General features: G+C 35.8%; 1 protein-coding gene across 1 annotated transcript in view; it reads right to left on the bottom strand.

The window, feature by feature from the left end:
* HMGCLL1 (3-hydroxymethyl-3-methylglutaryl-CoA lyase like 1) overlaps window positions 1–13,235 on the bottom strand; it is a 60,108-nt gene extending 46,873 nt beyond the window's left edge. Inside the window, exons 1-3 of the mRNA XM_009279731.2 lie at window positions 13,183–13,235; window positions 7,438–7,533; window positions 5,470–5,618 (exon numbers count right to left, since the gene is read on the bottom strand). Coding sequence (XP_009278006.1) covers window positions 5,470–5,618; window positions 7,438–7,533 — 245 coding nt within the window. The 5' untranslated portion in view covers window positions 13,183–13,235. The remainder of the gene's footprint in view (window positions 1–5,469; window positions 5,619–7,437; window positions 7,534–13,182) is intronic.
* Window positions 13,236–13,471: the final 236 nt, after the last annotated feature.

The following is a 13,471-nucleotide window of genomic DNA, read 5'->3' as shown; positions in this document are numbered from 1 at the left end:
TCTTCATAAATATTTGAACTAATTTAGTAAACATTTAGAAAACTGTGTACTGTGCTACAGATTTTAAATGTGACAGCTGACAACACAAATTTTCTGGATGATGATCGAGTCAATGTTAGTGCAGCTGTAGCAACAGTAAGACATGCAAAAGCTTAAAGTTTAGTTTCAACTGTTTGAGTGCATTTTTCATAAGATTCAAGGATTGCCAATGATTTATGCTCACTACATAAATTCTAAATTGCCAATAAAAATAGGAAATAAAATTTGAACCCCCTAAAATTATTTTTGGAAGTATTTTTCAACTGCACAAATAAGGAGTTAGGGCAAGGCACTAAATTATCCATTTCCTGCAAATAAGTAACACTTTAAACAATAACAGTGCTTTAGAAAGCACTGTATTAAAAAAACCTCTGTATTGAAATTAATATAAATACAATTTATGCATATTAATACTTTTATTACCTAAGTAATTCAAGCAAAATATTTAGCCTACAAAATTTGTATTAGAAACCAAAATGTGTAGCTCTGGGAGCTTGCTTGAGCAAAGGCTGCAGGTTTTGGCCATGGTTCTTTAAAAGTAGCCAATCTCTAAAAGGGTGACTAAAAACAAAACGTTGATTCTCAGTGCACAGAGTACAAATCTTTGTCCACACAGTCCATAGCTTCATTTTGTGTTACCTTGCAGCACAAAGCCTATTAATACATTTCTAATATCTATTGTCATTTACATAAACTACAAGGTGCTAATCCTTAGCCTATGTACAGGTAGGATGGGATTCATCTGTTCCCACTTCTGATGTCAAAGATAATCATCTACAGCCTATGCCTTAGATAGGCCATCTATAGGATGACTGACGTAGGATAGGACCCAAGCTCCTTTGCAGCCAAAAGGATGGGTCATCCGGGGAGTGGTTCATCTTATCCTAAGGCAAGTACTTTAAAAAGCACATACGATAAATCATAGACTGAAGGCTGTCTATTTTCCTCTAGTAACTACAAGCAGATTTAGGATGACAAGCTCAGACTTGTTGTGTGGTCATGCTCAGATTTGCCTCATGTTACAACAATAGTTGTAAACAATATATAATTATTTTCAGTAAATAGAAGCCACTCAACAAAATAAAACCTGAAACTAATCTTCTCCTTGAAATTAAATAACCACCAGTCAAACCATGAGCACCAATTCTAAATACTGAATGTCAACTGATGAATTATGTAACATCCCATCCTTTTGTTTCCAAAATGCTGGGTTTGAGGTCATTCAGCAGAAACTCCCAAATTTCAGTTTCTGAAACTGTCAGTTTCCGCCCCTGCTTGACTCCTCTATGTGATACTCACAGATCAGGATATAAGCATAAAGAAAATGGCATAAAGAACAACTTGCCACAAAGCCTTGACTTTCTCAGCATTTAGAGAATTTTGCATGGAATTGGCATATAAAAATGCCATTTATTTTATCTGTTACTAAAAGCAGCTTCTTTAGTAGCAGCTAAATATGGGATCATAAATCAAGATCATAAATCACAGGCTTTGATAGCTAATTCTTTTTTGATTTGTTTTATCTCCAGGAAAAAGTCACCTTGATTGCACTGAATAAGTCTATGAAATCTCTGTTTAAGTTTTACTTTCTGATTATCTTTTCCACACCTTTTTTCATCGAGGAAGAGAAGCCCTGTGTTTTATCTCGTTAAATACAATGTAAAACTCCACAAGTCTTCTAAATGTACTGCAATATTTGGGAACTAATGAACTACTTCCACTCAAGTCCTAATGAATTCCCTGTAGTAGTGCAGGCTTTTGTTTGGTTAGTACCAGAGTAAATTATGGTTCAGTCTTCTAGAATTAAGTTGGAAATGACAGTCTGCTTCCATAATCTTCCCCGTCACAAGCAGCTGAAATGTTGTAAACAGATTTATTTACTTCCTGGATTTGGCATTCAAAATTGATGCTGCTTCTTTATGGGTATTTTTTCATTTTTTAACTAATTAAAAGTTTTAAGTCCACCTTCTAGAGCTTTGTTCAACTGCTAAGAGATCTACCATTAAAAAAAAAAGTCTTTCTGAATTCTGCATTTCTATGTTCATGCTCCTGCTATATTTTTCTGGTCTTCAGAATTCTACGCAACAAAAGACAGTACACTGGAGCTTAAAAGAAAGTACTGAGGTAGATGGACACTAAACAATCCTTTGTTATTATTATTATTTCTGAGCAGTCATTTCACCTCAGTGCTTCCTACAGATTCCTGTAACTGCAACCCATGCGGAGTGCATCTGAATGAGTATGAACATGCAGGAAACAAGACTCAGTGTATCACAATACTTGGTAATTATTCTCTTGAAAACATATTTGTCTAGACTCTGATCCATAGCAACATTTTATTTCTCATTAATTACTATTTTGCCTCCTCAAAATCTCCCTGGGAGGGATTTTTTAAAAGTGCACTCGAAGTCCAAACAGATTGTGTTAACCAGTTCTCTTTTATCTTCTAACTTATTAGCATGCTCAAAACTTTCTTTTCAATATTTTCATATACTGAAATCCATGTTCAATGGATGTTTTAAATACTCAGAATTATTACCTCAGTTAGGGTTTTTTGTTATGGAATAAGGCTCCATATTCTGCAATTTAGATTCTCAGCAGACTTTTAGCAAACTAGCTACTTTATTATTGAGTTATATTCGATCCCCCTGGACAAATACCAGACAGTCCTCTCCTAAAATTTTTGGTTTGTTGAAATGTAACTTCAGTCCAGCATCTTATCTCCTGATGCCTCAATCTCCAATTTTCACTGGATAAATTAGTTCCCAAGCTAATATCCTGTGACATAAACATAAATGTAGTTTCTCTTCAACATACTTATCCTCTCTAATTGGATTCTTTACTCGGTTACAATCCCACAAATCAAATTATTCTGTCAATGGCTTCCTACTTCTGAATCATTCACTTTTCTTAGACCTGTAAGCCTAAGGAAGAAAGCTATAGCTGGAGTGAACTTACATCATTTTCATTCATGACTTTGAATCTGTTCACTTTGTAGCATATCTGATATTAAGCAGTCCACTGTTGAAGCGTTGTGTAACATACTGCACCTGGTATGACAGACTCAATAAAATTGTCCTGCATGTACTGTGTGAAGTTTGCCTAGGTTTGCATACTGAAGTGAAATCACAGATCTTTGTACCAGATGCACAAAGTAAGCACTTTTAAAACATAATCTGATTGTATTTTCTCTGAGTTCAATTATCTCATTTCTCTTCATCACTGTACTGCTGGTTTTTCTGTTTGCTTCATTACCTGGTTCTTGATACTCCTCTCTTTGTATCTCCTTGCTTTGTTTTCCTTCTTTTTATTCTTAATTATTATAATTTTTTTTTTTGTGCTCTGCTTCTGTTTGACCATTTTCTGCCTCTTACTCCTTCCTCTCTGTACGTGCCTTCCTATCCTGCTGCTTTCTCATTTTTTTTCTGCTGTGTGCAGAAGAAAACCTGCCACACACAGTTCATCAGATAGTAGACAATAAATGTATGGGAATGTTGTAGAATCCTATCATGGGAACAGTCATTTCCATCACATCATTGTATCAACGCCAGAATAACTGCTACTGGTGTATTACAAATGCCTTAGAAATGCAATCTGTGGAAAAAAAAGCAGCAGGTTGCCACTTTCTTAAACATGTGAAAACTAGTGCACAGAAGGTAAGTTAACATCTTAAGCTCCAACAACAATCTAAAGTACATCACAGGGACTTCTTCATCACCTGCAGTTTACATCTTCTGGACTAGTTGCAAAGTCCATTTGTTGACACCCATAGCTATCCGAAAACATATACAATGCATAAGCTTTGAGGATTCCCTTGATGGTTGGTTGCCTCTATTGTGCCATTTGGTTGAATTTTGTTAGTGAAATACGGGAATATGAATCAGAAAATATTGCCTGACATGCCTAGACATCTGAGAAAACCAGAAAACAAAAGTTTAGTGTAAAAACGTTCACCAGTGCCTAAGGTTTGTTGCCACACACATGCTGTCTTTTCTGAATTGACTGCCTATTCCCTTATCCACACCTATCTGGGAACTAACATTCAGATATCCCTGAGCTTAATCCTCCTGGAGAACTCAAATTGCTAGTTACATTCTCAGCTCAGAATTTAGTTCCAGAAAAATGTGGCAAACAGTGGTGGCAGAGACCTTTTAAACAAACAGACGTCTTATAAGAGAAGTTGCTCAGGAAGGCAAACCCTGACTCTACCTGACAGATTAGCAGCTAGGTAGAGTATTTAAACTCTGGTACAAGTTATTGTTTCTTAATACAGTGAAAGTTCTTACTTCTCTATTCAGTGATTTTCCATCTGAAACCTATAACCAGGCTAGGGAATAAGGACCCAAGCATTTATGAGCTATCCTTGGTTGGATGCGTGTGTGTGTTAAAATCCTCGGGTTGGACAAGATGACCTCCAGAGGTCCCTCTCAACCTAAACCATTGTGTTATTCTGTGATCCTCTGAGGCTGAGGTATAACTACAAGTCAGATCTCCCTTTCTCAAGGCAAATGCTCAAACTACCACACTATTGTGCAAAAAGTGAGCAGTAGCATTACCTCATCACTATTTCTGGAGGAAAGGGAGATCCCAGTATTTATTCTCAGACAGGTTTTCAAGCACTTAGTCTCTGAGGTTTCTACCTCTATCTATTTTCAAGTCCAGGTATTTTCTGAGCATGATGTAGTTTGTATTACTAGTAATCCAAAATGAATCTCACTGTTGAGTTTCTCCTTGAATCTGTGTAAGCCTTTTTGCATTCACAAGGACCTTCACAAATAGTCTTAGATAAGTAGCTCTGTGTAATGCAAAAGAAAATGGAAATGAAAAAGAAAGACCGTTCAAGGGCGAGTGCCATTCAGGATTATTTCAAGTTTAAAAGAAGGTACTCTAGAGAAAGATAAATACTGGACAATTCCAGAGTTTCATGCACTAGAGACAGCAAACACTCCAATGCCTGGAGTTTTCAGAATAACTTCTATCAAGAACTTTTTTTTTCTTAGGAGTAAATTTGTTCTATCACTTTTATACCTTGATTCTACAGTGTATGAAGTGATATATTATCAATACTATGATAAAATAAAAGTATGCAGGGTATTTTGTAAGGTGCAGGCAACCATGTTATGTGTTCTCAGCAGCACAAAATAAATTTTATTCTGTCATCTGTCATGATAAAAATAAATTTGTATGGGTATGTTTATATACACAGCTTATTTTTTTTCAATTTCCAGAGCAAACTAGTCACCATCAGCAGTTACAAAACATAGAGCAAAATTACTAAATTTATTCAATCTTTTAAAAAAAATGACAAGACTATTATTTCAATTCATCTAAAATGTAAAAATTTGGTAGTATACTTTTCTACTGGTACAAAAAAACCTCTGTAACAGCGACTCAAATAACTCTGTATTACTTAAGAATCTTTATATTTACCCACGCACTGGAATATTCATATTCCTTGCCGATTTAGCAACTTCTTCAAATTTTTCTATGCTTTCTTCAATTGAACAATTAATATTCATTTTTCTAAAAGATTCAGATGCTGCACCAAATACTGAGACTTCTGTAGCCCCTGCTGCAATCTGAAAAATACATTTCAGTAAAACAGAATCATAACACTGTATTAAAAGATTAGATTAAGCATTTAATTCTGTACAACATTCTAGAATTTTAAAGTACACTGTAAGTATATCATCCATATCTAAAATGTAAGTTTAATTCCAATTTTTTTTAAATCTATTGCATAAAAACAGATTGAATCAAACTTTGAGTTCATTCACTATGGCATATTTCCTTCCTCTTCTTATCAAATAGGTAAACATCTTTTTAAAGTGATAAATGATAAAGGTATTAAGACGTAGGAAATCATATAACCAACTACGAAAATAACAATGATTGACACTTATATTCATTTTTCAGAAAAGGAAAAGATCATATAACAACTCTGAAATATCCATCCTCTGTACAAAGCCTGTTCCTCATGAACGCCAGGAAGTCATTCTCATGCTTAGGAAAGCTCTGTGCCTGCACGTGCCTAGAGCAGCAACAATAACCAACAGGGATTTCCTTGTTAGAGCCAACTCTAGGATCAAGAGCTCCATTGGTCTTGGTGTCATAGTCGATATGGATAATATGGAAAACATGTATGTGAGAGTCTGCTGAGAAAAAGTCTCAGAGCAAATACCAGTCTAGAAAATGTGTAAATGTGGTGACTTCACTGAAGGGGCAATTAGCCTGAGCTTGTACTCAGTACCTCAGTACTCAGTAAAATCAACTAACATGAGGCAAACTAGAATGCTGAAAGCTAAATGATAGCAGAAGAAAACATTTAAGCTTAGGATAATAGCTAATTAATTAATTCTCACTCTCCAGTAAGAATAATACTTGTTCTATGAAAAAGAACGGAGCTTTTCCCTTTTCTCTCTGCTTCTGCAGGATAATGTCTAAGCTTCAGCAACCCTTACAGGAACAAATATCCTTTCAAATAGAGGGAAGAAAAAAAAAATAGCAGCAAGAAAGGACTCAGCAATAACCTACAACTATTTTTGCATTGTTTTCCTTTCATTATATCACTAAATACGGCATAGAGATATAGGAGATTTAATTCAACTCATACAAGCTACCATTGCACACAAAATTGTGGCACTATAAATCTGACTATTGATAGTTAATGCGCCTACGTACAGGATTCTGTCTTAACAGAGATCTCATATGCAGTATAGAAACTGAATGATAGACTACACCACAAATGTCCATCAAGCAGTATGCTTTCCAAATACAGCTTGTCCTATATCAAGACAAAAGCATAGAAACATGAAAAATTTTCAGAAAACAGAAAAGTGTAAAGATCTGACTATCAATGTATATGTTTTAAGAAGACTGAACTGCTCCATTTTTGCAATTCCAAACACTTCGAGTCTGTAATTTTGAGTATTTATTTTGTATGAACTGAAATAATTTAAACTGTCAAACCCTACCAAAATGAATTGCAGAATTTAAGAAATCTAACACATTCCAATAAAGCATTTTCATTTAATTAACTCCTTACTCATTCTTCTTCGCTACCTTCCAATAAGAAGACACTCTTCAGAAACTTTTCTAGGGCCAAAAAGTCAAAGAAGGAACTGTCTTTCTCTTTATACACAAGCATCATTTATAGGAACTTGCAAAGACTGTTCGATCAATACTTCCATTAAAATATGAATATATAAACCTTAACATCAATCTTTGAATTTGCCCATTTTTCAAAATGAAAACTGAAGAGTTTTTAATTAAAAAAACTATAGCTTAGTTCTAACAGGACAGGTTATATGACATTAAATAGCTAGTTTATGGTACTGAACTGAAAGTGTCTGAAACATGAAAGAGATAATTGTGGACATCTTCTATAAAGGCACTTACAGCAGAATGAAAACCTTGAAGATTAGGCGTGAGAACAGGATATTGGACTCCAGGATGCCGCTCAATGCCCCTCATCACTTCTTTGTGATCCGCCATCTAAAATATATAAATAATTTGTATTGATCAGCAGTTATTTTCTGATTTTATATAGCTAAGCAGAAATTGGCTTAGATGTGGTTTTGGGTTTTGCCTTCATTAGGTATACAGTTCATACAAAAAGTGTAGCAACAAAGGGGTTAAATTGATGTTGTACAAGCACTTCTTTTTTGATTTCTTAACTTTTGAGTATTTGAGTTGCAAGCTTTCCAGTTCTATATGAATATAGAATTGGGGCTACGATTTCTACGGTGTTTCTTTTTGTGTGTATCTATAAAAACATAATTTGCATCATAAATTGATAGACTTGTGATCATGCTGATCATCAACTGTTATTGCAACTTTAAACTTACTTCAATGGACTCAATAGGTGGAATTAACAGAATAACTGACATTTTAAAACCATCCAAATGTTGAAAACTTCAGCACTCTGAAAAATGCAACTTCACAATCTTAAGCAAAAGTGAACCTGAATTACTCAATGCTGCATATTTGAAAAGGCTAATCACAAGCCTATCCTTAAAAATATAGCAAAATCCAGTTCTCTGCTCAGTGTAACATTTTAATATACTTAGAATTTTCTTTCAAAAGAAGAAAATACTTATTATAGCAAAAGTCAAAGACCTTTACTTTATTCAAGCATTTGTTTTCCTTAATCTCCTCTCACAAAAGAAACTCTGCCTTTTTAAGACATTCTTACACTTTTCTCACTCAAGATTAAATATACTCTATGTACTAATCAAGAAGATGGATCAAAGACTAATTCATGTAATAAACTGTAGACAGCACATTTTCTTGAAAGAAGTAGAGGAAAAATGAGTTTATTTTTTAATGGTGTGCATGCCTGAAAACAATACAGTTAATAAAACATATCCCTCATATTTCATGTCTTACAGATTTTGAGTTTTAAAAAATGAATAGTGTATTTTAAATGCTTTTTAAATCAGCTCTCATAAAAGCAAATCTTCAAAGCAAAAAGCATTAAATTGGATTTCTGATTCTTTCCACACTGATGAAAAGTCATTTGAGGAGTACCGTATGAAAAGATACATGAGCTACAAAGCTTTCGTTACTCCTTATTTTCAACGGATACTTTATTGATAGATTTGCAGTACCAGGATTCTAAATATGTGATATTAAATTATACCAGATTATTAAGTGACAATACTACTGGCAACCTGGAATCTTCTTGTCACTGGTTTCCTACTATGAAAATGAATGAATTAAAAATATCAGAAAAATACATGTATGCCTCCTCAAATGTAAGCCCAACATGTATTTATAAGGAAGTGGATATATGGTATGAAAAATGTCTTATAGCCAGACACAGCTCATTTCTCATTAGGAAACAAGTGATGGCACAAAGCAAATTTTGTCATTACTTCTACATAAACTAAATCAGTGTGACCACCTAACATATCTGATAACCTCACAAAAAAACATCCAATAATGCCTTAGTTTTTTAAGAACAATTTTTCATTACTTAATATAAATAGTATCTACATTTCTCAGGGCAAAGAATAATGTTTGAAACCAAATGATTAATTAAATGACAAATGTTGGAACTAATTCCACACTTTAAAATTATAGCCAGACTTAAAATATACTAGAAAACCAAAATGACACTTTTTCAACCAGTATAAAGCTGCCAGGTCCCAATAATATTATGTGTATTACATTTGTCCCATTACTATTTTTCCTGTAAGTAAAATCCCATTTTAACACATATTGCATGTTATAAGATTTTAAATTGTAATAAAATATTTCTTTTCCAAATTCTTTAAAAATAAGCTTTCTAATGGTAGGTATTTATAATTTTTGGCCATTTAGGTTATAGGTGTGGGATCCTGTTTTATATGGCACCTCACTACTGTGGAATTTTTTCTTTTAGCTTTTTTCAGTAAAAAAATCTCTGCCAAAAAAAACAGTGGATGGGAAACCATAAAAGAGCTTTAAAATACTAAAAAAAGAAGTAAGTGAATGAGTGATCTAAACATAACCATGAATTCTATTCCCATGACCTATGAAAAGAAAAAAGAAAGGAGCAAAGAAAAGACAAAGTCAAGACTGCACTCCCTATCAAAGCAACACAATCTTATCTTTTAAATAAAAAACATTTTAAACACAAATTAAGCCATTAAAATAAAGTATTCAGACATGAATTTAAGATAAGAAGGGATTGTTCATTTTTTCCAAAACTGACAAACCTGTGCTAAATTTGGTACTCCTAATGGCTCACAGGAAAGGGAAATAATTAAACAAGAAAGGAAGAAATCCACCTTTGCTTTAGAATTTTCCTTCTAATGTTGAAAAACCCCTACATCATTCTCTGTTGCTGTAACTGCCAAAGTTTGATGGCACTTGGAAAAGTTTAGCCTAGCCACTTTTAACGGACACAATCTGAAAATTCATTGCCCCTGCATTGACACCAAAGAAATTCTGCATTGTTGCTCTTCTCTTCCCCTTTTCTATTATCCTTACTTTAGGCCCTTCCCTGGTGATCCCGGGAACACTGAAATAAATCAAAGGAGTCCCTCAGAGAGTGCTGTTCAGCCAGTTTGCTCTGCTCACTCACGAATAAGAAAAAGTACGATCATACCATGTTTTCCTCAGAGGAAAGCCTGGAATACAGTCCAGGCCCAGGATGCATTCTCGCTTTTAAAAGGACAAACTTTATATACATTTTGACAGAAGATGTGCAACAAACAATGTTAAAAATTGAAGTATTTTCTCAAATCAATTAATTTCATGTTTTATTTTGTAAATAACTTGTGTGGTCCTTACTAAACATACAAGTACTCAAATGTTTCTGTGCAAACAAGTGTGTAATTTCTTGAAAATGAGTTTAAATGATATAGACAAGTATTGACTTAATTCCTTACTTGCAGGGAATGCTTAAGTTTGTATAAACAGGAGCTCCATAGTATACTTCAGGACTAAGCCTGAATTTGCAGTGTTAAATCTCAAATGAAAACCTGGCACTCCTAACGGCAATGTAGTTTTGCTGCTGAGTTCAGAAAGGCTGGGATTTCTGCTGAATTGTACCAAATGTAAAAATTAATTTTGGAAAAATAATAAGCAAATTATTACGATTCATCAAAACTCAGTATGGCTGCTGATAGAGTGCTAGATCTGCAAAATGACTAATGTGCCTAACTACTACTATGCACACAAAAGTCCCAAATTTAGACCTTCCAAACACACTTCCAAATGTGGAAAATGAAATTTCATTTAGGGGAAAAGAAAAAAAGGTATGCTACCTTTCTTTTTTACATCGATGACTATTAGTTCTCAAAAGAGTAGAAAAGAGGTAGGAACAACATTAAATTATGTTAATAATGTGTCACCATCCCAATTCTTTAGTTACAACTGAATATTTACATAAATAAAGAGCAAAATAAAATGCACAAGTACTTTCTTTTTCTCCATTCCACAGTACAACGTTAACATTGATTGCAAAGAATTTTCTCTGTATTATTAACTATAGAAAGCCAGTTCCCATGTGTGAGCAAATTCAAAATCAGGATAGAATCTGCAACACCTCTCCTTAACTAGAATCCTTAACATGTAAGTGTATGTGTGTTTGTATGTGTGTATGTTTATAATGTTAGTGTTTGGAAAAGGAGGACTGCATGGTGGATAGATGGAAATGTACCAAGTGCAGCAGATAAAAAACGGTGTTTGGCTTCAGAGAAGAGTCAAGTTTCCATGACAGTCTACACAACCTCTAGGCCTGGGGAGTCTACTCCCCTGGTTTGGTGCTAGGGAGCTCTGTAGAGACGTTTCCACAGTTTGCAAAAGCCCTGTGCACCTAGGTTTTCTTTCTCTGATTCTAGGTCTCTGAACTGATGTTGCTTCCACAGGAAGTCCCCTGCACCATGACTGTTCCCCAGAGATCAGCCCCACTGCTGTTCATCTGGATACTCAAACTCAGTACTCTGCATCCCAACAGCTTCATATTCTCAAATCTTTATCACTTTGTCTACACTCAGCATCCTATATACCAGTGTCGTGGTTTAATCTCAGTCAGCAACTAAGCACCACGCAGCCGCTCGCTCACTCCCCCCCACCCGGTGGGATGGGGGAGAGAATTGGAAGAGCACAAGTGAGAAAAAAACTCATGGGTTGAGATAAAAAACAGTTTAATAATTGAAATAAAATAATAATAATAATAATATGATAATAATAATAATAATACACAAAGCAAGTGATGCACAGTACAATTGCTCACCACCCGCCGACTGATGCCCAGCCAGTCCCCGAGCAGCGGCCCCCCCGGCCAGCTCTCCCCAGTTTATGTACTGAGCATGACGTCACATGGTATGGAATGTCCCTTTGGCCAGTTTGGCTGTGCCCCCTCCCAGCTTCTTGTGCACCTCCAGCCTTCTCAGTCAGTAGAGCATGGAAAACTAAAAAGTCCTTGGCTAGTGTAAGCATTACCTAGCAATAACTAAAACATCAGTGGTTTATCAACTTTGTTCTCATCCTAAATCCAAAACACTGTACCAGCTACTAGAAAGGAAATTAACTCTATCCCTGCCGAAACCAGGACAACCAGCTGCCCTTTACGCAGAGGGTTGACACATTGTCCCCACACGTCTTATCCCCACTCAGTATCCTGTGACCCAATTCTCTCACTCCCCATTTACTGCTGTCCCTTGCACATACACACTCATACAAATTCCTACCCTTATGCTGCAAGGGGGAAATAGGGAATCACCTGCTAAATTATTTATGTTTGGAGAGCGATGACAACATTTAAGATTTCTCACACCCTATGTAGTAACCATGGCAAATTGTACTCCTAGCATTTCTGTTGATCAGGGCCCAGAGTGCTCCCCTTCTTAGAGTCTAGCTGCCTGCACTCAAGGCCAGCTCATTGATAAGAAGGCAGCAACCTGAGAAGCCTCAATCAGCCTTGGAGCTCATCAATAAAAGCTGGAAAGCAGATCAGCAGAGGCTCCCCCAAACAGCTCTGTTAAGAAGTCTAAACGTGGCCTACCCTCCCTTTTCACTCAGAAGAAACTTTTAAGCTGAGACACTCTCATGTTTCCTCCCTGCCTGAGAAACAGTGCAGATGCACAGCAGCAGCCAAGCCTGTGCTTGGCCATGTACCTTACTGGTTGGATCCGACTATGTCTCGCAGAGTTGACTTTCTGGCTTGACCCTGGACCTGCTGCATCACTGCAGACTCACCTGAGTATGTGTATTCTTGGCTGCCCTGGTTACCCTCACCAGACTTGCTCTGCTCTCATGGACTGTTGGACTGCCCTTTAATCAACAAGGCTACAACCTCTGCACCCCTTGTTATTGTGCTTGGCTTCCAGTTCCCCTTCCGTTCTGGAGCAACCTGCTCCCTAACTCTGCTGAGTTAGGGATTTAACCAGCTTTCCACACAGCTTACTGGCTTTTCTTCAATTTTGACTACTTTTTAATAATTAGTCCGACTTCAGCTGACCTGAATAAAAGCATAAAACTTGAAAACTGTGTAAATGGTGCCTGACAACAGCATCTGATTTTACAAATAAACAACATATTATTTCTGTTCCATTTTCTTGTATCATTATACAGGCTACACTACAGGAAAACTCCACTGCATGGAATGGCATTTAAATGGAAATAGTTCTGAATGGTGATGATTTTACATACCTGAGGCACCCATTTGGATGAAACGAAACTGGTCACTTCTATTGCAGGCAGGCCTGTTCTGGAAAGCTGGTTGATTAACTCAATTTTGATATCAGTTGGGACTATCACCTACGGACATGGAGAAATAATATAGTACAGTATTTCATGCGGTACGAAACTTTTGTAAGTGAAATATTCTTAGCACAAAATCAATACTTTTTTTTTAAATAATGAACTATACTCATACATTATACCATAACTATACTGTTTCATGACAGTAGGAAGCTACTGCACAAGGAAAGCACTAGGC

The sequence above is a fragment of the Aptenodytes forsteri genome, unplaced genomic scaffold, assembly GCF_000699145.1.
Source record: "Aptenodytes forsteri isolate BGI_AS27 unplaced genomic scaffold, ASM69914v1 Scaffold115, whole genome shotgun sequence".
Taxonomy (NCBI): domain Eukaryota; kingdom Metazoa; phylum Chordata; class Aves; order Sphenisciformes; family Spheniscidae; genus Aptenodytes; species Aptenodytes forsteri.
This window is presented reverse-complemented; position numbering and strand designations above follow the sequence as displayed.